This window comes from Ptychodera flava, assembly GCF_041260155.1.
Source record: "Ptychodera flava strain L36383 chromosome 3 unlocalized genomic scaffold, AS_Pfla_20210202 Scaffold_25__1_contigs__length_14229661_pilon, whole genome shotgun sequence".
Lineage (NCBI taxonomy): Eukaryota > Metazoa > Hemichordata > Enteropneusta > Ptychoderidae > Ptychodera > Ptychodera flava.
The window spans coordinates 4754820-4780609 of record NW_027248279.1 but is presented as its reverse complement, the minus strand read 5'-3'; the positions used below and the strand labels follow the sequence as shown (position 1 = coordinate 4780609).

The window sequence follows — 25790 nt, the reverse complement described above, 5'->3', positions numbered from 1 at the left end:
GAACTGATAAGATATAATTTTCCATATCAGCTGGCAATTACAGATAGGAAGGCAATATTTCCTGATAAAATTGGCAGCTCTTGAGACATGGTGTCAACATAAGTATTGATTATATGACAGAAGTACATGTACAATGATATTCCACCTGTACTAAAACATCAGCTAACATACCCTGATCAATATTATAGTAGTTACTAACCTCAGGTAGAATACATATTGGTTTGACCAAATGAAGTCTCAGAGATGAAGTTACCACACCTCCAGCTGTCAGGCCTTGTTGTTTCTCTGATCTCAAAGGTAAACACCATTCTTTGGTCAACATGACAGAAGAGAAAATAAAGAAGATGAGTTTCATGATTATGGCTGCAGGAATAGCTATTCTAAGTACCTGAGATAAAATTTTACCACCTGAGTGAGTCATAAGAGTCTGAGGTGGTTGACCATATTCAATACGGAGGATGTTTATAGGCAAAACACATACCGGTACAGTCAAGTAAAATTTTAGGTTATACAGGAATTTTATACCACAAATGCCAAACAAGTTACATAAATTTGGTTAGTTTCAATAACAAACAGAACTTTTTGCCATGATAAAATCAATGATAAAAGTATTTATTGGATCACTTATTCAAACTATTGCTGTGCTAAGAAGTAGACTGTTTACCCACAATGCAAAATAATATCAAGTAGTTAAAGGCCCAATAGCTGTATCTTTTAGCATTATTTTGTGATTTTACCTCCAAAATAAAACAAGTTCGTGGGAATGTACTCACAGAGGAGTGTTTATACAAGTATAGTAAACGGTCCATAGGGATTGCATGTGAAATTTTGAGCAAGATAAATAATAAACGTTTGCCCAAACATGAAATGGCGCTTGCATGCAAATAAAGCAAAAACACTGTATGTCGTGCATATATGAATCACAGAAACAACAGAGTAGTACAACAGTATAATGCATAGTGATGAATGTTTTCCACTGGGACATCATATGCTTTGTTTTCTTTGTAATATTACCAGTTTTTAAAAATGGCGGGAAATCAAAATAACAGTTAAAATTTAAATTTACTCGTCCAATTTTTCTGTAGTAAAAGACTATTATTTGTAGAATATAAAGGAAACCAGAGAAAATAGAAAGCCTTTTTCAGGTCAACAAATTTCAAGAGTTACAGCTACAGGGGCTTTAACATCAGTGATAAAAGTATTTATTAGATCACTTATTCAAACTCTTGCTGTGCTAAGAAGTAGACTGTTTACCCACAATGCAAAGTAATATCATGTAGTTCCCCTAACACAAGACAAACGCTATTTCAACCTCAGGTAGTAAGAATTGATATCTTAATCTGTTTGAGATCCCCTCCTAATACCCTCAAATATATATTTCAAATCCCACCCCACTACATTATGACACAAAACTTTCAAATTGCCCTAATACTAAGCAAAACATGTATTAAGCAAACAGCATATAAATCAAAATTTTGAAAATTTTTTGTTGTATTTTTGCTCTTTGTTGTAACTTCAATTTTTTGTTTTACACCCTATCATATTGAAACATTCAGCAAAAAGCTTGCCAACACAGCCTAAACGTACTGAACATTTGTAATGTGATACAGGTTTTGTTGACAACTTGAATATTGTGTGTTTCAGCATGCTGCGTGCCTGCTGTGGGGAAATAGCAGAAACTGTCTTTTATACATTGAATGGTAATATTGAAACACATATTAATAATTGCACCTTGTGTCTCCTGTTACAAGGGATTCTGGTTTCTTTATTTTATTTCAATGTCATTCATACTATTTCAGATTTCTTCTATAGTCAAAACTTTTATAAAATGATTCCAAAACTTTAATTATTATAAAAATTAAAGCCACTGGATGACATAACAATGTTATTCATTCATTTTTACACTGAATTACTGAATTGGATGAAAAACAATCTGGAATTTCAAAACGTAAATTAATAGGGAAGCAAACACTTTCTACCCAGAGCAAACTGTTTATCCCTCTCTACTACCCACAGAACTTTAAATGCCCCTTTGAACTCCTCCATCCTTCCCTACCCAGTATTTTTGAAAGCAGCCTAAGGGGCCGTGGATAATTAAAACATGTGCACGGTAAATGCAACTAATTGTGTTTGGCCTCAACCCCCCTTCCCACCCCCTCCCCTAAATGAAAGTTTGGAAATGCGAAAATCCAACCAAGCTTCATTCAGTATCAGCATACCAACGATCAGTAATTACTCGCTATGAAATCACACAATGCTACCACCAACACCCCTAACCCCGCATACCCCCTCTTAAATCAATCTTTGTTCGGCACCAACTCAACAGTGATGCAACCAATAGAATGCAATGAAACAGTGTATCCAAAATGATTGTTTTCTGTTATTTTACTTGTGCATGGAACCGGTGCAGTGTAGTGCTGATGCCGCACTGGCCTGGTACATGCCAAACTGTATGGCACAATATTTATGTTGCAATATGAAAATATGTAGTGTGAAATAAAGCCAAACCCCCTCCCCCCAAACACAGAAGTTGTGTTTACAATGCTCATGTCTTAATTAGCCACGGCTCCTAAGTAGATGCAGTGAAACAATGACATATTGCTTCATCTTACCATACTTTGTACATACATGTACATGCATGTACATCAGACAAATTGAAAATCCAGCCCTATTAACATCAAAGCATCTACAGTATACTCATCATATTAGAAATCACTCACCATGAAAATTATACATGCTGCATACTCCATCTTACATCTCAGTGACTAAGTTGCCATATTTTCAGCTATCAGTCCTTTCAACATCATCAGGTTTCTTTGATCTGAATGGCATTCTTCATGTTTTGGTCAACTTGAAGGAGAGGAGATAAGGAAAATGAGGTTTATACTATGAACATGTAGTTTGATGTTTAATATCAAATGATTGGTTGTGAACAGTGATGAAAGATTTCATGAATGTCAAGCAATGTTGTCAGTGTCACTCTGACACTGGTTGTCAGAGCATGGAACCTAATTGTACATGTCAATTGAGGCTTCAGAGACTTAATAGCTACTTGAATTGATGCTGTAACATTTGCTGACATGTAATTCTCATCTGTTTTTACTCCCTAAACTGATGTTAACTTAAAAAGTGTTAGCCTTGCAAGAAGAACACATTGCAGTGCACATGTTGATGAATGAATTGTAGTCCTGACTAAAATCCAGTACTATCCAATAAGTAACAATGGCCCTTACACATTTACAAGCTGTGGTGACTAGTCAAGCACCATGTTAATCTTGGGAGTGGAATAAATAACTTTGATAAGCATTCAACAAAAAATATGACACGGACATCATAAATCACAGCTACTGGGCCTCAGTAAACCCTTGATTTGAGATTTGTGAACTATTTGAACACATGCATTTGTTATCATGACTTTTGTCACTATGACCCTTGCACTATGACCCTTTGGAGTTTATGACATCACACAGAGGCACAGGTTAATATTTGGAATGCATTGCTCGGTGTGCAGGTACTCACTTGAATTGTTAGAATAGACACTCATTTAGAGGGAGGAATTGGAAAAAGTGTGAGACTGATATTGGGATTCATTGAGAGATACATAATGCAGTTCAGAAAATAACTACATCAGCAATTTGACTGCAAATTAATTACGTTTACTGGTGTCACAAATACCTGAAATATCAACATTTAGGATCTTAGTTGAAACATTTCATATTTTATCAAGTGTGTGTGAGTTATGCAGGGGAAATAAAGGGATGAAAACATATATTTACATAAAGTGTTAATAACATAGCTGTCACATAGTGAGCTGAACATTTTTTTTCTCAAAACTTTTATCAGGGTCAGTGATCAAACTGAAACAGGTGAAATGTTTAAGATTTAATATCCATCAGGACAATCTGGCATTGAATAGTTAGACAATACACATGTCTATATTTCTGAGGAAATGAAAATCGTGTCTCAACAATGAAGTTTAAAGGTATACCGGTACAGTAACCTGTAATCTAAATATGCCCATATATGGTCAAAGAGGCGTTCCTTGTATTCAGAATACCCATGTGAGGGCACTGGTTTTTAAAAGCAGCCACTCGCTTAAAATCTGCGATTGGTTAGATTTTCTGTTTCCATGGTAACTGTGGCAAATTGGAACAGGTGACAGTATACCTTTAATATTTTGTAATCTCTGATTTACAATGTTCATCCAAACACAAATTAAAGTAGATTAGCTTTTTCACTCAATGAAAAGTATTAATCTTTAAGGCATTGTGTAACTAGGAATGAATTTTCAATGATATATAAAGAAGCAAGTAATTGGGTAAAAGTTGAATAGGAGAGTATTCTGACTATCTGAAATAATGATATGGTAGCTATGTTGAGCTAATGAGGTCAAAGTAAAATTTAAAATGTTGGTTACAGGTTAGTTCATAGCTATGTTTTCAAGTGATGATATCCTATCAAAGTGTATATTTCATTGATTCTGATTATTCTTTGTTCATTTCCAATTACATTGTCCTCTATTGTCTTTTCTGTGCAAAATTTATGCATTTGTGTTTCCAGTACCCATAGAAAAAGTAGTAGCCATGAAGTTATTTTAAAAAGAAAGGTATAGTTGTGCTTCACCACTGAGGGCACTGTTCAGGGGTCAAACATTGCCACAGAAAATAGTAGGATTTTGGAAAGGTTTGTTTATCAGAGAAATAAAGTATGTATTCACTGGCAATGATTCATAATTAATGTTCACAGCTGTAGGAAAAGTGAATGTGATAAAATACTAGCTGCTAGTAATCAATACTCTACTGAATTCGATCACTTGTTGTAAATCTGTGAAACACGGACTATTTAGTCAGATCACTTTGTGTTGCTACATATGCAGCAAGCCTTTAAACATAGATAAAAATCACCATGGTTACTTACATCATAGTATATCAATGACTTTTAGTTTCTTCAACTTTTACACTTCATGGATTCAAAGCAAGCATTGTTCATGAGTGTCTGTCTGGAAAGGAATATTGAAAACATGCTTCAGCACGTACTGTACATTTCCTTCACTTTAGCTCATACATTGTGAAAATACTAAACTTTGTAGCGTTCTTGACTGACACTTTGTCTTGATGGCATAATTCACTGTTTTCTTACAACATCACTTGTTACTCATATCAACGGTGAATTTTCTTTCTCAATTATTACTGCATCTGAAATTTGCAAAGTACATCAAATTGACCAAAATACTCTATGCTTTGATACACTCATTTATCAACCTTTCAGGGACCTGATTTGAACTTGAACTGCATCTTTGAGTTGACCAGTTTTTGACAAGCATTAAAGATATTGCTATATAATCCCATGGTATTTTTCTCTGTTTGACGTCATCGTATACGAGTGTTTTTTCGCGGAGCCGTGCAACTTCGAGCCGAAGGCGAGAAGTTGTGCGGCTCCGCGAAAAACACGAGTATACGATGACGTCAAACAGAGAAAAATACCATGGGATTATATATTTATCACATGAACAGTCTTCTTATTTTTCTTTTGATGTGAATGGATCAAAATTATCGTAAAAAATTGCATGAATTTCGTCGCTATTTGTGTTTACTTACGCGGATTACTTTCATTTAAAGAGTAAAGCGGCCCGTCACCCAGGAGATACTTTCATTCATAAATCCCATCAAGCTGAAATTTGCTACATGAAATGGTATATCCACCAACCAGACATACGGATTCTGTCACGTGAACCTGTCAATCATTGTCTCGCGCTGTACCGATGCCAAGCAAGTCGGCCATCGGTACGGTGCGCGGACATAACTTTCATCGTGCTAACGACGGATAACCATAGTATTCAGAGTTATTTAGAATATTTACAAATAAATTTATGAAGTAAATGCAACGGCACGATCGAAACAGTAATTTTCATTCTCAGAGATTCCGTGGCTTTTCAAAATATCACGCAAGTTTACTACCGTGGCGAGTGCGAAAGATTCCGTTCGATGACACACAGAGTGTACCTCATTGCATGTTTGTGCCCACAACGCTGCCGGGCCGTCACCGGTCCCTGCCATGCCGGTGTCAACTCGTTAATCCCGATCTCGGTCGTCAATTGATGGTCGTCGACTTTGATGTTTGCAGTGACACATATCTCACCCGTAGATGCATCCTAATTTTACTTGACGGAAACTCTGTTTTGAGTGTTGTCTGAGTCAACTTTCGAAGTACATCGGATTCCACAGCGCTGCAATGCAATGTCTTCGCTAGCGCTACAGCCTTACGCCGCTACAGGTTTGATTCCGAGCAAGAATTTACAGAATTTGTTGTATGATGAAGGAAATTTATCGTTTTTAGTCGAATGACTTTATGCTTGTGCCTGTATGTCGCTTTCCCGAAGATTATACTGTACTCATTTATTCAGTTGAACTTCCGTTGAGGTGTACATTTCAGGTTTATCGCCAACCGGGATCGCCAGGTACAACGTCCACATTGAGCCTTACGAGGCGACGCGACTGGATAGGCGGTATTCGGGGCGGTATCCTCATTCGATTCTCGGGAACAGCTATAGTTTTAGCGACTCGAAATTTCGCTGGACATGCCTTCTATGTTTCCATGTGTGGATTTATCGGGTCACCTTTTTTGTAAAAATGTCATGACAGCACGGCATCGATCACGACAAATCGGTCTATGTTCATGTCGCGACCCACATGTATGAACGGTACCATGCAAGAAAAAAGTTCCGGTGATGACGTACAACAGAGGTAATTCGGATTTCTTATCCGTCCTTTTCTACATCACACAGGTGAAAATTCGGGCCAGTTCATGTGATAAACGTCAATATACTTTGAATCTCCTATTATGCAAACTTAACCATAAAACAATTCATTTTGAATAGGCATCAGAGAAATCCATCAGAATCCAATGACATTTACATAATGAATGAAAATGATACACAACAAATCTTCATTTCAATGCCATGGATTAATGTTCAGTGTTCTCCCCAGGATTTTGTTAAAAGAGGGCGAAGACGTGTTGCGAAGCACCACACGCGACCGCATTAGCGGTTGCGGGGGGAGGTCAGGAGGGGGTGTCCCCCCTCCTACCATTGGAGCTTTTGAAAAACAGAGATTAAAATAGTGTTATTTGGTGGCACTTGGGGAGTATTTTTTCAGATTTTTTTCATATAAAAAAGCTCAAAGGAAAAGAAATCTGAGACAGTGTTTCCATAACTTTTATTCCAATTCACTGATTTCACTGAAGATTATATTTTTTGAAAACGAAAACATAGCGACAGACATACATTTATTCATCGATGTCAAATTATCACCATAACACTTACGCTTATGTGTTCTCAGCCTGATACACGTACACGTCCGACCGAGTCTAACAATAGGTTTTGCTTTGGGAAGGAATACACAAGCGAAATTATAACCTCCTATAAAAACTTCAGAGTACTCTGCTGTCCTTGGTTACCCTCAAGTTCCTAGGCATGTTATACAGCTATCAGTCGGTTTACCTAAGTCGTTACCTAATGCACGGCCCCTATGCACAGTAAGTGAGGCTACCCACAATTCCCCTTGATTTGTTCACTCAGACATTTTTTGCTAAAGGCTTTTTCAATTTTATCAGTTTCTTAACAATTTTTAACGTACAATTTAAGTTCAGGATTATTTGTTAAAACTATGTTCCAAAATTATTGATTATGTTTAAAATTCAAGAGTAAATTGAATGAGAAGTCGATGTTTGGAGGTGCTAAAAATTGCACACTTTTCAAGGTAAAGATATCAGCAACTAAGATGGTCTCATCATACCACCTGTCAGACATGCAAATTTCCTTTGTTACGAACATTAAAAAAAATCAATACCCTTTCTTTTACCAACACAGATGCAACTTATTCCCTTAGTTTCCTTGAAAATATTGTGTATGGCTGTCAAAAATCTATGTCGACAAAATTAAAAATTACTATCTCCTCCGAAAAAAGGGGTTGATCTTCTCATTATTCAGTGAGTAATCAAAAAATTATGATTATCAGAACAATGTTGCCAGAATTTTGAAATATGGACCGAGTTGTTCTGTGTACAGAAGAAATTTGCTTCAGTTCAGTGAGTGATCTCCGTGTGTACAGATCATGGAGAATTGTGGGTAGCCTCACTTACTGTGCTATGGAGGGACTGACCGTGGCTAACGTTACGGCCTGTGCCATGCAAATATGGCTGCCATCAATGAATGAGTTGCACATGGGCTTATGATCTCGGATGACTTCACAAACTCGCGAGATTTGCAAGATCCATGAGAATTACGTTTGCAGCCTGCAGGATCGACGCTCAAGCTTGCATTTTGCTTGTAAATCACTGTCAACTTTTTCCCCCGTACATTTTATTGTTTTATCTTTCAAAAAAATAAATCTTTTCATTTCTGGCAAGGGGGCGCTTGGAATTTACAAGAGGGCGCCACGCCCCTGTTACCTTAGACAGGGAGAACACTGATGTTAAGTGCAACAAAATTCCAAAGAGCTCTATGTTTACCCACATTTTAACTCCCTAGACTGACAGAAATATTATTGACCGCCGGGATGGTAGTTATTCAATACCTATTGATATAGTTTTATATGGACATTTAACCTCAGTGTCTGTTTGAAGAGGTCTTATTGACCTTTGACCCAATCACTTGCATGACCCCTTAGGTTTCTCATTTTAATAAATTTATATCATAACTAGACATGATTTATTCAGTTGGCAGTCAAATGTCTGAAAAAGCAATTATTTTAAAATATGAAGTGGAATTGATTGAAATAAAAAAAGGTTGTCAGACAGTCCATATTTCACAATCTTCAAATCAAATGTAATTTGAAATGTACATTTTTTGATATCTTAGACAGCCCTTTTCAGATCTAATTTTCAATGTAAAGGAAATGGTGACAACACTTTTTGTCTCATTTTTCAAATAGTTTTTTTAAAGAATGTATTTGCTAAAGTTCATGAAAATGGCATAACTTTTAATCAAGTATGAATTTATAGTACCTTGCCTTAAAGCTCTGTGTACTGAAAAGTTAACTAAACAGCAAGACGTTCACAGGCAATGCATTATGGGATTACCTTTAAAGATTGGCATAGATCAAGCCCAGGCACAGTCTGTATTAAAACCTCTGAGTTTCAGGGCCTGTAATTTCAGTCACATTTCAAAGAGCACTTAATTCATAACCCCTGTCAGTACTTGAGTGAATAAAGCTAGGCATGAATATTTGATTATCTTTGGCCCTGGAAGATTGACTTTATGCATGATTCAATTTTTTATTTGTTTGTACTCAGAGGTAAATCATGGATGTACAATAAGTAGATCAATATATATGGCTGTGTACATTTGGAGGTATGCACACACACACGGTAGAGGAGCAAAAACAATAAATTAGTTTAGAACTGCATATCTGTGCATACTTGTAGTGTACTTATGTACACAAAGGATGGATCTCTACCATAGTAATGTACATTGTAACATTGTACATACAAAATGGTATTACACTTTTGGATCTAATTTAGGAAAATTTGAGATTGCAATAATGTTGGTTTAATCATCTACTTTTCTGTCTCTGCAATACACTTGTTTTTATGGGTAATTTGAAATATTGCAACTTTCAGCTATGGGGTACCAACACTTTTGATGAATTTGAACAAATAAAAGATCCCATTCTCCCAAATTAGTTCCAATTGTGTTGTATGCTATCATGGTATAGATAGCCAGGATCAAGGCTTGATTATTTGGCCAGGGGTCAGGGGTCATGAGGTAGATGTTGTGTGGTGGTGGGCATACATGTAGGCTGTTGGCTAGATACTGGGATGGCAGCCCTGGGATGGGGACATAAAAGAGAGAAAGAGAGAAAGTACATGTAAAATGGAGAAATTATTCAAAAGCAATATTTCACTCTGTTTGATGAGCATTGTTTATGTGCAGTAATAATTGTACATTGTGAGATATCCATTTTAGTTGTCCTTCTTGTTCAATTCTTCAGTTGAAGGAAGTATTACGGCCAGCAAATAATATTAAAAGCTATCAGCTGTCAATGATGTACAATTTTTTGAGATATTTCTGGTGCAAGAACGTTTCGTTTGAACAGTTTGGTCATCACACGGTTACAGACACCATTACAAAATCTGTATGCTGAATATATAATTACCGGATAAATATTTTCACAGACTCAGTCACAGTAAGAATACTGACAAGCTGACACTCAGTGGTCACCACCACTTCACACTAACAATTCCATATACATCATGTTTAAAAGCCAAAGGTTGCATAAAGGTATTAAAATATCCAGGAATTCAAATTTTATTTAAAATTTATTTCAAATTTAACTTGATTCATTTTCATAATAAATTCCATTTTTCACATACTCCATAGTATTGACTTGGCACAAAGATTCAGATTTTGGGCTGATCTGTCACTAACATTTACGTTTAACTGGACCAGTTGTTAAGTATTGACACTATCAGGAACAATTTCAATTATAAAATGTCTGTACTACATTAAGAAAACAATGATAATGCTAGTGATGCAGGAAAGTCAGTCACAGCAGCAGTGTGCTATTATTGTTTTGCTGAAATTTGTCATGAATAATTGCTCCATTCTACCGTCAGTTATCAATAAAAATATGTGATTTAGAGGCAAGCCAAGATCAATAAAATAAAACATATTGTTGAGAATGGATATCTGGTAGCACTGTGACATAGTGTTTTCTAGAAGTGTAGACTGAAATATGAAGCGTGCATTATTGTAGTATTGTTAACTTAACACAAGAATGAAAAAAATCACAAGATATTTGCATCTGATTTGCAGAGCAAAAACATGAAATAAATTTTACATAATACACTTGTCAATGTCTACTTTTAGCACCAGTGTCACCCAATCTCCAAACCATTCCACAGGCGACCCAATAAGTTCTGAGTTTTTCACACTGTTCTCTCTATCATTTGCTCTTCTTTCTTCATGCTCTGAATGATCGGAATAAATAAAATAAATGGTTTGTATAACCTAACCTAGCCTCTGTGACTCTTTATTTATTGTACACTCCATTACAAGGGCGTATATCTCTCATACACACATGCTGTAATTAATTAGTCAACACAACTAATTATACTAATCCGTGGACTTATCAGAGGTTGGTCAACATCGGAAAGATAGTGATGTTAATGAAAAAGGAGAAGGTATGAAGATCTTGGGAAACATGTCCCGAGGACGTCCGTAAACCTAGTGGACGCTTATATATCCATGATATGCGCATACAAACACTGCTCATTATTCAAAAATAAACGGGAAGTTAGATCGAAAGGAACGCTGGAACGCGCATGCTTTTCGTTGCCAAGCGCCAAATTCTAACATAACTACTTATGGTCCTGCTCCATGTAACAAATGCCAACCAGAAAGTATCGACCGACCAAGCAGAAAAAGATCACCGGAGTGGCCGTTTCATGAGTTTTTCAACAAAATTATATAGATGTATGTTTCACGTCGTCGTTTTCTGGGAGTGTATATACCAAGTATAATTTACAAACCGCGTCGTGATTCAAGGCACAATGGTGACACATTAGCAGGAGCACACACTGGAGAATTTTGGCCAGCACTGTGATTTTTTTAAACCAGTCACCTTCATTTCTCTGCACTCGCTATTAACTCCATGTCTACCGGTAACATATCGTTATTTTCTGTCTCAAAGTACGTACCAGCAACAGGCCTTTGACGTCAAAGTCGGTTGTTTTCTGGTATACGGTAGCAACCAAGCTCATGACTAGAATGACTCTACGGCGTCAAAGAGTTAATCTCGCCGGTTACTTTTTTCGCCTAATAAAAGAGAGTTGGTCGCTACATGGAGCTAGTTTCTAGCTCCATGGTCGCTACTAGTCTAAGGAATTCATCGATTTTCAATCGCGCCTTATACTGTTAGTGCACAAAATTCCCGAAGCGGCGCACGGGCTATGAAACTTCGTTTGTACTGTTAGGCTAGCTTTGGGTCCATAGCTGTGGTGTTTTCGGACGGGATTTCTGCCTTTTTACGGCTGGTTTTGACTTTAACGTCACCACCACAGCCATGGGAACGTCCATGTTCTGCCCGACAGCACGCTTGTCGCAACTTTGTTTGTCGATATTTCGAAAATTTTCCACCCAAATTGCCAACACTCATCGACAACATGGTTATTAGGGGCCTACCACTACCAGAAATCCGCTCAAAAATCACCAAACTATCGCCGTTTTCCAGCTTTTTCCGACATGACTACTCGCAGACCGTTCTTTTTCTGGCGTACAAGCGATTGACGAGGCTCAGTGCAGCCCGTCACTAAAGTCACGTCAGCGGTGACCTCGCAACATCGACACACAAACTGACATCACTGATGATGTCGGCCACTACGTTAAGAAGCCTGTGAGAATTTTTACCAGCACTGTGAATTTTTTAAACCAGTCACCGTCATTTCTATTCACTCGCTATTATCTCCATGTCTGCCGGTAACATATAGTTATGGAGAAGTTTAGTTACACGTAATTACGTTCCATCATCAGCTGATCAGTGATAACCATACGTCGCGTATGTGTAGAACATACGCTCGGAACGGCAAACGACACCTCTACACATACAAAAATGTGGTCATAATTACGTGTAGTATTTTTTAGATATTCTTGATTATTTCCGCGAATTTAGACAAGAAACCTTGTAAACTATCATGGAAAACATCTTTGATACCATAATATTTCGTAGAGTTTGCACCAGCGTAAGAAGTACTTGCTATATGATTTCCTTACATGGACGAAATGTTGTTGTCTCATTCCACTTGTTATCTGACGCCGCCCCAAAGAGTTCTCCAAACCATATAAAAAACTGTATCAAAGAAAATCGGCTGATTTAATTCGAGGATACGAGCTAGAATATTCCTCATATAAAATTATTAATGTTTCTTAAAATCAAACGAATTTCCAATGTTTGTGAGAAAAATACAGCAAAATTATTAAGGCAGACCACCGTCCCTCCACCCACGGACGTTGGGCAGACAAAACCTTAGCAACACACCCCCGATTGAGAGAACCACGCTTAACCACGTACACGAACTTTGACCCTAGTCAAAATCAGACTTGTCCCTGGGAAATATGTTTACAAGTTTGCCCACATATAAACAACGTAAAGGTCAAAGGTTTCAACTTCCGACTTCCTGCTTTACGGACGTCCTCATGCCATGAACTGCAGGCAAGGCACTGGCAGGTTTGCACTGTTTGCGACCATATAAACGTTTGAAATAAGAGTAGCTGGCTCTCCTCGGCCATCGAAATACATTGGCTGCAGTAAATTTTGGATAAAAGGTCATGACTGGCCGCAATTTGGTAATTTCTGGACACATTTCAGGAGAGCTTCTTACCTTCCCGTTTTAGTAACCATTCCTATCTTTCGCGATGTTGACCAACCCGTAAAATCCCTGATAAGTCCACGGATTAGCATAATTAGTTATGTTGACTAATTAATTACAGCATGTGTGTATGAGAGATATACGCCCTTGTAATGGAGTGTAAAATAAATAAAGAGTCACAGAGGCTAGGTTAGGTTATATAAACCATTTATTTTATTTATTCCGATCATTCAGAGCATGAAGAAAGAAGAGAAAATGATAGAGAAAACAGTGTGAAAAACTCAGAACCTATTGGGTCGCCTCTGCAAACCATTCCTAAGATAAATACTCTATCCCTTCTGTAGTTTCTGAATACATGTATTCCAATTGCTTTGTTTCATAAATCTGAAACATGGGTACACAGACACAGCTAAAATCAGTATAGTGTCTCAAAGTCCTGACACTGTGATGTTTGTAAGTTTGTTATACACATAAACACCTACCTACAGGAATGGTCTTGCTTACATGTACTTGGTGCTTGATAGGATGACAGCGCCCTCTATCATGCAGATATTGTGACACCAAGGTGTTTGCAGTCTGCTCCTCAATTCAAATAAAACAATAAAAGATTAAAGTCTGTGGATAAAGCAAAGCAAAATCAGTGAAAATGAACACTTATAAGAGTGATGGGCACTTCGAAGGACTGAAGCTGTAACATTTGATGAGTTTTTTGTAAATCAGTTGTGAGTTCTTGTGTCACATCCAGTGTTTTTGCTAAGGCTGGGGAATACTGGTAAATGATTTGGGAACCCCAGTAACATTTCTGCTGTCCCCTTATTCAATTGCATTGATATACCCTGGGGGAACTCCTGTAAAATGAATTGGGAACCCCAGTAACATTTCTGCTGTCCCCTTATTCAATTGCATTGATATACCCTGGGGGAACTCCTGTAAAATGAATTGGGAACCCCGGTAACATTTACCTGCTTACTGCCCTTAGCAAAAAACATTGACATCCCAGGCCTATAGGTTGATACACCGACATTATATTAGTTTGTCATTCAGTTTGTCATTCTGTTCACATCGGAATTCTAATCAGAACTAGAAATACAATGAGATTAGGGACTGCAGAAAAGACACCATGGTTCCCAAACCATTTATATACGTACCTGAACCTTAGCAAAGACACTGCATGTACAAGCTGAGTTGACATACAGAATACTGTCCCCAGCCAAAGGACTGGCAAAGTCATCAAAAGTTTCAGTGGCTGGACCTCTAAATACAAAGTTATTTATTTATTTATTTTTACTCATTTATTTATTTATTTATTTATTTATTTATTTATACTGCCATCCAACAGACAATGCCCAATAGAGGGAAGTATTTACAAAGTACAAATTAAATTGAACAGCTACAAGACAAATTACTAACATTAACAAGAAACACATTAAAAACTTAAAAGAATATGAGACATGCAATTTTCAGCAACAGATTTCACTTCAGTTGGAATTTAAGATTTGATGACTCTGAAACTCAAAATTAGATCAACATCAACAATTCAACATTATTCAGTAACCACAATTTTTAAGTTGTCTTCAATAGACATCCATCAAAACAATGCATGCTAAATGCCTCTACTCAACTCCACTCATAACAAGAGCTGCCAAAGTCAATACAGGATCCAGATTAAGGTAGTATGCACCTCAAAAGTGAAAGACTTAAACTTTTGCTCTAACTTTCCTCAAGGAATCTTTCAATCATTCTCTTTCAAAATCAAGAATAAAAATAGGGGGTCACCGTGCAAATTTTGGTATTAGAGAAACAAATTACCCAAGATTTACCGATATTAGAAATTCAAAATGGCCGCCATCCCTGTGTTAACTTTATGGAGAAAAATAAAATTTTTCGAATTTCGAAAAACAAAGCCATGGAAAAGTTTTTTTTCACCAAGAGCTTTAAAATGAACCCCCACATGTGGTATATCAGAAGAGAATTGTAAAAGTTTGAGAGTCCAAATGTCTGTCCCCGAGGTGCGATCTACCTTAATGTAACAGTATATCATGTTTCCAGAATAACTTGATTGAGCTGGAGTTTTTAATATGAGCTGTCATTCCAGCAGAAATTTAATTCATTTCATGACAGTGTGATTGTAGATTGAATACATTTATAATTAGCCAGGATAGGTTAAACAACTTCTGACTTGCCAATGTTGCATATCAATTCAAATTTAATATTGGCAAATTTTCAAATTTCCAGTTAATGATAGACATCCATGTTATTTCCGCTGTCCGACAATGATAGGTTCAATTCTCCACGAGGCTTGGATGTCAATTCACACGGCAATATTTAGATTGCCAATGTTGCATATCAATTCAAATTTAATATTGGCAAATTTTCAAATTTCCAGTTAATACTGCATCACACAAATTCAACTTGAGAGCTAGCTCACAGTAAAATCAATGTCAAGTACAGAAGAACAATACACTGAATTGATGAGTTCTATGATTGACCTGAATAACAAAGAACTGATGTCAGATTTAAACTGAGATGTTTTTTAGAATACAAGTCAGACTGATCATTGTGATTCCTTTGATGTACATGCTGTGTTGGTATTTCTCAACTGTCAAGATAATCTCAAACAACATGGATGATTTTTAAGGTTTTGACAGAAAACAAGAGTTATTCTAATCTAAGTTGTTATGAATTTTTTAGCATTCATTAAATCAACTCTGTACTGCAGGATGGATACAAACACTATTTAAAATAGTACAAGACATACATTGCTAACAAATCTGACTCCACTTCAACTAAGGCAACACACATGCCAAATACTGATATGATATAAATTTTGATCAAAGTCCTAAAAAGGTTGCTTTAAAAAGTATGAAAAAGGGTTGTTTAAAATTATTTACCAACAAAATCAAAGATAATATTACCAAATGGGTTATGCATACAGCTAGCAGCATATGGTATATTGCATGGTAAAGCCATTACTTTATTTATTGGACATTTTGTTCCAAAGGACTGCAAACTCAGTACAACACTAACTCTGAATCAATATTGAAAATGATTCCATTTCAATTTGTTTTGGTTCTTGTCAATATATTCTATTATATACCAGTAAACTGGCAGCTTGCTCACAGAAATATTCAGCAATTCTCTGTCAGAGTTAAAAGTGTAAAAGTTTTGAATCAAACAAGACATTAAAAAAAGAAACTATTATAATCGTTTTAGTTATTGTGACTATCTCTGTGAGTTTCACCAAAAGCAAGTCAACTTTCTCTTCAATTTTTAAGTTTTAAAATGAATGCACACAAATTGATCTATAGAAAATGTCTGTGTCAAAGTATGTGTCTCTGGCTTGTATAACAACTTAGAATGAGATGGAAAATACACTTTAAGCTAAACAATTAGAGTTTCAGTATTGTCACACACAAACACAAACAGAGATTGGCCAAAGTTGAAATTTGAGGCATCATCTAGAAATATTTTTGTACGATAACTCAGTGAAACAACAAATTTTACATTTACTATTGTAAAATGACAGTAAAAATTTGATAAATTATGTATATGTTTCACTCCTGTTGTACAGAAAAAATTCTGTGAACAAATATTTTTCAAAAAAATGAAGTGAAAACTTACCTGCAATTTTATTGTTTACATTAATATTGACCTTTGACCTCTTCGTTACTCTTCAGGTTCTGAGTGGACATTGCAGGTATTGGGCAGTGATGAGTCTGGTACAGAGCCAGGACAGTTTAATCAACCCAAAGGTCTGGCATGGCATGGAGATCAGCTTGTGATCTGTGACACAGAAAACCATCGCATACAAATTCTCAATAAGAATAAGGTGGTCATAGAAATTATCAGATTTGATGGTCAGTTTGACAAAGAATTCAAGCCATGGGATGTGGCCATATCCCCTGATGGTCACTTCTTTATCACTGACATCGGTAATAACCAAATAATTATTTGTGACCAAAATAAAAAAATTATTCAAATTATTCCCCAAAGTGCAGACATTGAGGTTAGGAGCATTACTGTAATGGCAGCATTTATTTTTGTCACTGACAGAAAAGGTAATAGTTTGATCAAATACAACATCAAAGATGGAAAACTTGTTGCAAGAGTCAGTGATCAATTCAGTGATCCACACTCTGTAATGGCTACTAGCAACAACCATCTCTTAGTGTCAGATAGAGACAAACATGTCATTCATGTTTTAGATTCTGATTTGAATTTTCTGAATTCATATCGCAATGATAGGTTAAAGTTTCCACGAGGCTTGGATGTCGATTCACATGGCAATATTTATATTTGTAAAGGTAAATGGCCCAGTAGTAAAAGCATTGTAAAACTGAGATCTGATGGACAATTGGATTGTGTATTATTTGAAGATGTTGTGTATTACCCAGAGTTCATTGCAGTCAATGATGACATCACAACAACAATTGCTGTCACAGCGTGGATTCGGTCCATCCACCAAATCAAAGTATACTCTGTATCAACATAGATATGCATTACAATCTCATCAAAATATCACCATTTTTAACACATTTTTCACATCCTACACCCCTTGTTTGGACTAAAAATCTCTTGTCCATAACTCGACACAGAACTTCATGTGCATCCGGATCAGAATTTTGAAAATTTTGGTGAAAAATTCAGGAATTTTTTGAAAATGCATTGAAAGCAATGCACGGTCTTCATCGGTGACATCATCGATTGTTTTGTTGACTTCAAGTAAAGTAGGTCAGTAGGTTTTCTCCGTTTTTCTCAAAATCCAGACAGTTTAGACATCAAGTGTGGGGCTAAAAATTTCTTGTTCACAACTCGATGGACAAGTTTATGGTGGTTGAAAACCAAGTTTTAAAAATTTGGGTGAAAAATTTCTGACATTTTCATAAATGCATTGATTGCAATGAGCAGTTTGAATTGGTGACGTCACTGGAATGCCAAGTAAAGTTGGTCATGATAAGAATTTCTCAATTTTTGGTAGAATTACAAAATTTAGACATCAAGTGTGGGCTAAAATTTTATTGTGTATAAGTCGCTAGACTTGTCTATAGTGACCAGAATCCATGATGAGAATTTTTTGTGAACAAAATATGAGTAACTTTTGATGAATGATAATGAATGAATGAAAACAATCAATTGATTCTTGAAAATGCAGTGTTTAAATGAATTTAATTCAACTTTCAAAATTCTAAAAATGGTTTTCGGACTGAAAATTGATTTTCGTACTTTGTATTGATTGCATGGTTTCACTGAAAACAAAACCGGCGATTTTCTAATTTTCCAAACTCATAACAATAGAATATTTTGATGAGATTGTGTATTGGACTGTCCTGACAAACCATCAGATCTCAATTACACCAGAGACAAACGACCGGTACGGTTCATTTGTCAGTGAAATGTACTTGTAAAACATTACCTGTATATCCTGTGATAACTCCTGCATAATATGCAACAAATATTTCCATCCGATCGCGATGGTAAATTCCAAACTGTCCGTGTTCAGACAGTAAGCATATGGTGGCCAGCAACAGCTGGCCCGCCATGAGAACGTGAATGAAGCCTCTGTTGAAGTGAAGCCGGAATTTGGTAAAGCGCCCCCTCCGGCAGATTGTGAGATTCTTTTGAAAGAGGGCGCTGTTAAACTCGTCGTACAAAGTGTACACGCATTGTTTCTGACAGGAAGGCTGTGGTTTTACACGGATACAGCCGACCATACGATTTCCAGAAGAAAATTTTACTTATAAAGATGTTACTCAGATATATTTTGAACAGAATAAATCTGTCGGATGAAAGCAAAAGCTGTTTTAATTGATTTACCGAAAGCCTTCTCTTTGACGTTTTCGGTCAAAAACTACACATGGCTTGTAATGTCAAACTATTGAAAAGGAAAAAAAAATCTAATGCGTTATATTTTACTTCTGCTACTCTTAGAATAAGGCAATCATCTTTAAAAGTACTGCAGGTGTTGAGTGTTGTTCGTATATTTCAATTGCGTATATTTTTTTCAACTGTGTTCAATTTGTCATAAAATGGGCGAAAGCTAATGCACTGTACGTCAATTTTTTTTATTTTATTTATAGTTTTTATTTATTTATTGCACAAATGATACTTAAAACACCACAAAATGAACAAAATTGTGCATGGATTACACAGAAAAGTCGAAAGACTTATTTCCACTGTGGTCCATATTAACAATAGACTAACAAAAAAATGGAAAAAGTACAAAGTGAGAAATCCGACAACAGAGAGTAAATCAAGCACTTCCAAAAATAAGTTAAACGGACTAAACCCTCTGCAATCACACCAAAGATTAAATGAAATCTCTCCTGACACGTTCGACATAAGAATCTTGCAAATGACGTTTTAACTTTTTTTTAAAATTGTAATTGGAATCAATATTCCTTATACTACGTGGAAGGCAATTCCATAACTGCGAAGCTGAGTACTGAAAACTTGTTTGAAATAATTTAGCTCCTCCTGGGATAAAAACTGAGTTATTGCCAGAACGTGTATTATAATTGTGTACATTTTGTCTGGTAATAAAATTTGACGCTAGGTAGGATGGAGCTTTACCCCTTATTATTTTATGCATGAGATTCAGTTTCAGATACGACACTCTTTGCTCTACACAAAGCCACCCAAGTTTTTCAAAGTGAGCTGGCCCAATATGTTCCCTGGGGTGCATATCTAGAACAAACCGTATTATTTTATTTTGTGTTGTTTGTAGTCTATGTTTACTGCAAACCTTCAAACCTTGATACCAGTAGGCACAGGCATAATCAAAATGAAAATTAATGAGACTGTTGGCAAGAAGTATACGTGTTTTCCTATCCAAAAAGTGACGTTTGCGAAACAAAAACTTAAGACGAATGTTTGCCTTCTGAATTATTTGTGTGGCCATACTCTCTCCTGATAGTGTTTGATCCAGATCGGCACCCAAATAATTAACGATGTCCTTGGCGATGACATTGGTATCGTTACAAACTATTTCCAGCTTAGACTGCCTTTTAAGAAATGATTCGAGCCAAAAAGAATTGACTCAGTTTTACCAAGATGTAAAGTCAATTTGTTATCCACTAACCATTCATTCAAACTTTGCAATTCTAAGCTTAGTTCGTTTTGTATTTTACCAATATCCTTGTCAGAGACCATCAGTGCTGAGTCATCAGCATACAAAAGAAGTTTACAATTTACAGCAGAACACATGTCATTAACATATATTGAAAATAGAATCGGACCCAGTATCGATCCTTGAGGCACCCCACAATTAATCTGATTAAATGATGACATATGATTATTTACGGTGACCACTTGCTGTCTGCCTGTCAGATAAGAACTGAACCAACGAACAGCTTTTTGACTAAGGCCTAACGCTTTAAGCTTATATCTAATAAGATCGTATGATCCACGGTATCAAATGCTTCTGAAGGTCGATAAGCACCATCCCTGTTCGTTTACCCTGGTCAATCTGGTGTTTAATGTGATCAGTGATGTAAATCAAGCATGTATCAGTAGAGTACCCTGGTCGAAATCCTGATTGAAATTCATACAGTAAGTTGTTTTTCAAAAGGTACTCTTCTAGCTGGTCATAAATTATTCTCTCCAGAACTTTAGAAACAATGCTTGTAATCGAAACTGGCCGATAATTACCTTCAAAAGTTTTGTCATTCTTTTTGTAAACTGGGACAACTTTGGCAATTTTTAAATCATTCGGAACAACTTGTTGATGAATTGATAAATTAATAACATGAATTAGAGGAGCAGCAATTTGCTCAGCGCCATCTTTAATAAATTTGGCTGGAATATTGTCTAAACCTGTCGATTAGTGCTGTCAAGAGAGGAAAGATGCTTGTAGACAACATAATCACTAACAAGGGACAGTTTGAAATCGTTTTCTACAACTCCTTTGCTAGAGTAAAAATGTTTGACATGGTCTATGCCAAACTTACCTGACATAGGAGGTAGTTTGTCAACAAGTGAAGATGCTATTGTGCTGAAGAAGTGATTAAATCTTTGTGCAACTTTTGTTTTATCAAAACAAACCTCATTGCCTATAACCAAGCCAATATTTGTGAAAGTAGAACCAACTTTTTTAAGGGGAGCTCCCAAGCTTTTCAAGATTTTCCAAATCTCTTTGCTGTTATTTCCACAATTGACTAATTTTGTCTTGAAGAATTCGGATTTTGCTCTTTTGATAAGTCTGGAAACCCTATTTCTCTGAAGGCGAAACTGCCTAAATAGGCTGTCCTCCCCGTGTTTTTTTAATTTCCTAAATAAGCGATCTCTCTCTTTAATTCCGTCTAAAATATCAGAGTTAATCCACGGTTCCGACCTTTGTTTCAAACGAATCTCTTTGATAGGGGCAATTTTGTCTACAACAGATAGAAACAAGGATTTAAATGTAATCCACGCTTCTTCGGCCTGGTCACAGTCAATGACCTGATACCAATCGACCTTATTAAGCATTTCAGTGAATAAACCTGTGGAATAACCTTTCATTGATCTTATCCTGACCGTTTTGTGAGACTCAATTGAATTTTAGTAACCTTCCTGGTACAGTATGTAACATAGTGATCGCTGATACCGATTGGTAAAACGCCAGACTGGCAAATTTTGTCTTGATCTGAGGTCAAGATAAGGTCAATGATAGTAGAACTATGTTTAGTGACTCTAGTAGGTTCACATATCAATTGTTGTAAAGCAAAAATATTACAAAAATTATAAAAAAATGTCTAGTTAGACAGTTGTCATCGAACGTTACATTACAATTAAAGTCACCAATAAATATTGATTCTTGGTCGGAAATGCAATGTGTCGTGAGTAAATCTTCCAAATTCGAAAAAAGTTGGAAAATTTTGGAGGTCTATATAAAGTACCAATTAAAATTGGCTTTGACTTTGGCAGGAGCAAATCATCCATATGGCCTCTAAGGTATCATTTTGTAAATCCGAGCGCTGTCGGAAAGCAAAATTGGAACGAATGTACATGCAAACTCCCCCACCTTCTCTATTACGGTCATTCCTCTGTATTTCATACCCAGGTACATCAATCTCACTATCCGTTATGGAGTTATCTAACCATGTTTCACTCACGCCAATTATTGCTGCCTTAGATTCCCTGGCTAAAATCTTAATTTCTTCAATCTTTGGTAGTAAGCTACGAGCATTGATGTGGATAATATGGAGCCCCTTTCTCTTGAAACAATCGTATGAGCCTTTGTCTATAAGAGGGGTATTTGACATATTTTTGTCAGGCTTGTTATTCGCACTTGAATCGCGGACTTCAGAAATTTTGTGTGTCATTTCGACGTTACCCTGAAGACACTCATCAATAAATGAATCAGTGAAAGGTGGGAGAGAGCATAGTGAACAATACCAGTGCTCTAATGGATTTTCATAAAGTCTCGTGTATTCAATCGAAGAAACTCCTTCACATTTTGTGTGGAACCATTTCTCACAGGAAGAGCATAACAATCCATACTGGTTTGATTTGACAGGTTTTGGCAATCACCGCAAGGAAATTTGCAATTAAAATTAGGCCCTGGATTCAATTCAATTCAATATCACCTGCCAATATCACCTGTATATATTGGCAAGTATTGTGTGCGACGCCTGCCTTACCGAATGTCAATTTTGTGACCATGCACTTAATTTAAACAATCATAAACTTGAGTCTTGAATGTATATCTTTATTGCTGATACTGTATTAGAGTCTTAACGTTTTTACCAAAGGTAGACCAAACCATTGTACAGATTTATTGATACATTTGCAGTGCATTGTCAGTATCAAAACTATAAATTCTTGTTTGTAATTTTATTGACTGTAATTTTCAGTTTTATATGTAAAGGTGACAAACCATATGTGTTTCCTTTCATTGTAATTCATTGCATAGAGTGTTTTCTTCCTGGAAATAGGCATGTGTATTTCATAAGAACTTTCATTTGTATCCAATATCAGTGTGAACATGTGTTGTCTTTTATCCGTTACCAACATTAAACGATTACTTACTTCTACATGTATGCATTAATTACGCAATTATAAACATGAACCATTTCGATTGCCACTGAAAGTGTTGTCAATCACTGTAAACTGATAAAACATGTATTTCCCTTCCATGTTTAACATGCAATATAAGTCTTCATGTACATTTTCATATTCATTATGATGGTATGGTATGATGTTGTGTTGTGTGGTGTGGTGTGGCCACAGGCGGCCCAGACGGAGTTTTCTTACTGTTTTCTTGTTTTCTCTATCAGTTCCTCTCCTTTTCTTCATGCTCTGACTGATCGGAGTAAATACAATAAATGGTTATATAACCTAACCTAGCCTCTTGACTCTTTATTTATTTTACACCCAATTACAAGAACGTTTATCTCTCATATACGGATCATTAATTAGTCAACACAACTACTTATGCTAATCCGTGGACTTATCAGGAATTTTATGGGTTTGTCAACACTGCGAAAGATTGGAAAAGTAACTTTCTCAAAATCAAACTGACGTGATCAAGCATAAACAAAGACAAATTGCAGAATTAAGTTTCCGCTTTAACTATCGTTGATGGAATTCTTAAAGGAGATTTTGGCAAAGGCTACTTTTTTATAAGCGTAATCTTCCGACTGAGTCAACTGATTGCCTTGCAAGTTCTCCTTGACAAGCATCCTTGACATGCGTTACTAATGACGTCAGCATATCAAAATGGTGTGCATTGGAAAGTTGACAACATATGATGTCATTGTGTCGGGTAGTGTAAAACACAGACTTTTAAACGGATACAAATTTCTCTGATATAATTCAGTATCATTTGATTTTACACATTACAGGTTACTCGCCTCCATTGCCAGCTATTCCAAAACCCTCAATTGAAGCACATGCGCACATGCAACCCGGTAAGTTTACCTACTTTAGTGAAAACTCCCCAATTTTTTACAGCCCCATTAACTCTTTCCCCTAATCCTTGAGTTCGAGAACAAAAGCAGCTCCCAACTGTCGGATAAATATCACTGAACTGGTCTGCATAAGGGATGGACCATTAGACCTTGGGAGGGGGTGGTCACAATGAAATTGTGAAAAATTTTTTTTACTATTGTAAATTTCTGAATTTTTTTTTCCAATTGAGATTAGCTGTGCAAATTTTTTTTCAGAGTAATTTTCAGATTTAATTTTTTTTTTAGTTCGTCGCTGTCTGAAGATAAGAGGGCAAAGATGTGGTGCCAAGCACCACAAGTGGCCACGAAGCGGTCACGGGGGGGGGGGGGAGTCAGGAGACGGGTGTCCCCTTGCTGCTGTTGGAGCTTTTGAAAAATAGAGATTAAAATAGTGTTATTTGGTGGCACTTGGGGAGTATTTTTGCGAGGGGAGGTCAGGAGGGGGTGTCCAATTTCTTGGAAATTTGCTACACAAAAACAATTATTCATGCAGATTTATTCAGTATTTGCTATCGAGACACTTTCAAGTTCAACCCTTTTGTGTGCTTTTGTGTTGGGATTTGTTGGATAGATGGCATTCTACGTAGTGTATTGTTGAATGTTAAAACATGTGTTGCTGTTGTTTTTTGAGGCTGTTTTTTGAGAAAAAAGAATTGAAAATGCCTTTTTAAAAGCAAAATAATACATAATGACTTGATATGTTGTTCTATCATTATTGACGTGTTTCTACTTGTTCAGCCATTCTTGCATTCATCATTGCAATAAAATGCTGTGAAAAAAATGAAACTGATGTAGCCTGCATCTGTTTACCTTGATCTTAAAAGGCAAAATACAACTTTCTGTCTTGACAACCATACCATAGTTTCAATGTTTTACCTAGTGTACCTGCTTGGTTTGTACGCAGGAAACAAGTAGAAAACAGGCTCTATAATTTCATAATTTCAAGTGATCAGAATACAAAAGTCCTGAAAAGCTAAGATAATCACAACTTCCAGTATAAGGGATACAGTCACTCTAAATGTATAAATTACAATTAAAAATGTGCCTGGAGGATGTACTAAAAAATACAAAAATCTAAAAAAAATTCAAAATTCTAAAGACTTTCGCAGATGTTTTTTTTACGCCTTTGTCTTCTGATTTATTTTTTTTTATTTTGCAAACTAGTTTGAAATTTTTTTTTTCCTAACTTTTTGCTCTGAAAATTTTTTTTTTCTGTTTTTGACCACCCCCCTCCCAAGATCTAATGGTCCGTCCCTAAAGTCCACTATAATGACAAACGCTATATAACTGTCTGCGATGATTACATACCCCATTGAATTCGTCGGAGATTTTTTTAGTCGTTTTATGAATTATGTAAATCTCTGAGTAATACGCCATGAATGTTGGAAAGAAAACATTGTGAACGCTCCAATGCTTTGATATTGTAGTTAAGTCACCGCTCGCTCTATGTTTGATGTCCACTCAATACAGGGTTTGACAAACCTATGAACTCCTTCATTC

General features: G+C 36.3%; 1 protein-coding gene and 1 long non-coding RNA gene across 3 annotated transcripts in view; one reads left to right on the top strand and one right to left on the bottom strand.

Moving 5' to 3' along the window:
• Positions 1-18904, bottom strand: part of LOC139125560 (uncharacterized) — a 28961-nt gene extending 10057 nt beyond the window's left edge. The window contains exons 1-5 of one of the 2 annotated variants that reach the window (XR_011550275.1): positions 18779-18904; positions 16987-17148; positions 13848-13941; positions 2721-2850; positions 200-309 (exon numbers count right to left, since the gene is read on the bottom strand). This is a non-coding gene — a long non-coding RNA (uncharacterized lncRNA). Of the gene's footprint in view, positions 1-199; positions 310-2720; positions 2851-4917; positions 5257-13847; positions 13942-16986; positions 17149-18778 lie in introns of those variants that run through there. The other variant, XR_011550274.1, reaches the window with a different exon arrangement.
• LOC139125559 (uncharacterized) overlaps positions 1-19243 on the top strand; it is a 41965-nt gene extending 22722 nt beyond the window's left edge. The window contains exon 10 of the mRNA XM_070691661.1: positions 17043-19243. Coding sequence (XP_070547762.1) covers positions 17043-17857 — 815 coding nt within the window. The 3' untranslated portion in view covers positions 17858-19243. The remainder of the gene's footprint in view (positions 1-17042) is intronic.
• Positions 19244-25790: the final 6547 nt, after the last annotated feature.